At 36.9% G+C, this 1340-nt stretch overlaps 1 protein-coding gene across 1 annotated transcript; it reads left to right on the top strand. All coding sequences in view use genetic code 12, as the record gives it.

Moving 5' to 3' along the window:
• Positions 1–107: 107 nt before the first annotated feature.
• Positions 108–1202, top strand: KGF57_002213 (uncharacterized protein; the record flags this gene model as incomplete). Its single annotated transcript, XM_051751503.1, has 1 exon — positions 108–1202. One exon carries the CDS (start codon positions 108–110, stop codon positions 1200–1202), a length of 1095 nt encoding a protein of 364 aa, XP_051609284.1.
• Positions 1203–1340: the final 138 nt, after the last annotated feature.

Raw genomic sequence — 1340 nt, forward strand, 5'->3', positions numbered from 1 at the left:
TGCCCGGTATTTAGGGTTACGAATAAATATGCTGATATTTAAAGAGGTAACATTTTCTCTATTCGAAAGTATCTAATTGCTAATTATAACCAATAATTGACGACATAATGGGTATGCAACCACTATACGTCCCACAAGAGGGAAGATTCGTTGCTCCTCCAATAATCATTAACTCACAGTTAGGGAAAGGGAAAACACCACTCCGCGTTATTTTGGAACTCCGTTGGGAGATTGAATTTAGAGCCCACTTTAAACACCAAATTTACTTCATTTTCAATAATAAGTTAGTGGAGTTTGATTCAGATAAAGCTAAAGCATTGGTTTTCGTTATATGTCAGTTATTCAACATTATGACCAGAGAACCCTTCCCTTTGGCTAGTCGCACATTAAACTACAGGGGAGGTCATCTCCTTGGTCTGAAACCCACCATATTGTACGGTCTTTTGGGTAAATTACGAACTACATTTGGGTGGGATTACTCACATATGAATCTCTTTAAAGAAGGAAAAGCAGTTGTCTACTCAAACATCATCAACCCAAAAGTTTTTCCATTAAATAATCACGGCATACAATACTTACCACAAAAAATCACTACCGAGGTTACAATTTTGATTCTTGAAAAGAGTACCGTACCTTTGGCCCTTTACTTAGAGGAAGGTTTCAAACAACCTTATATCCTCTTGGAGTGTAAGGGAAATGCCAGTGGAGGTGCTTTGAAATTTGTTTCGGATATACAAAANCTCTTGGAGTGTAAGGGAAATGCCAGTGGAGGTGCTTTGAAATTTGTTTCGGATATACAAAAGAATGTGGAAACACATTTATTGTTTTTGGCTGATTTTGACCTGAGTGGTTTGAATAGCTACAAGATTTGGAAACAAAAAACAAGTACAATAAAGTACCTTAAAATCAATGATCCAACATTTGTGGCATCCGATGACTTCATATTACCAGAAGATGAGAAGACCAAATTGGAAAATATTTGTCAATCAGAAGAAGACTTCCCCCAGTTCATCAAAGATTATGCAGAGCAAATTCATAATTCTGGGGTTCGTGTTCATNAGAAGATGAGAAGACCAAATTGGAAAATATTTGTCAATCAGAAGAAGACTTCCCCCAGTTCATCAAAGATTATGCAGAGCAAATTCATAATTCTGGGGTTCGTGTTCATCTTGAAAAGTACGCCAATCTTTGTTCTCGAGTGATTGATCTCTTGAATGAAAATACTTGGATTGAAACAATGGATAACACACCAGTTGTATTGAATTTGTCATAACATAGTACCGTTGCTACCAACTGCCATCAAGCAGAAGTGTTGGTTATATAGTTTGGGAGGTGGAAGA

This window comes from Candida theae (assembly GCF_024610275.1).
Source record: "Candida theae strain CBS 12239 chromosome Unknown scaffold180, whole genome shotgun sequence".
Classification (NCBI taxonomy): domain Eukaryota; kingdom Fungi; phylum Ascomycota; class Pichiomycetes; order Serinales; family Debaryomycetaceae; genus Lodderomyces; species Lodderomyces theae.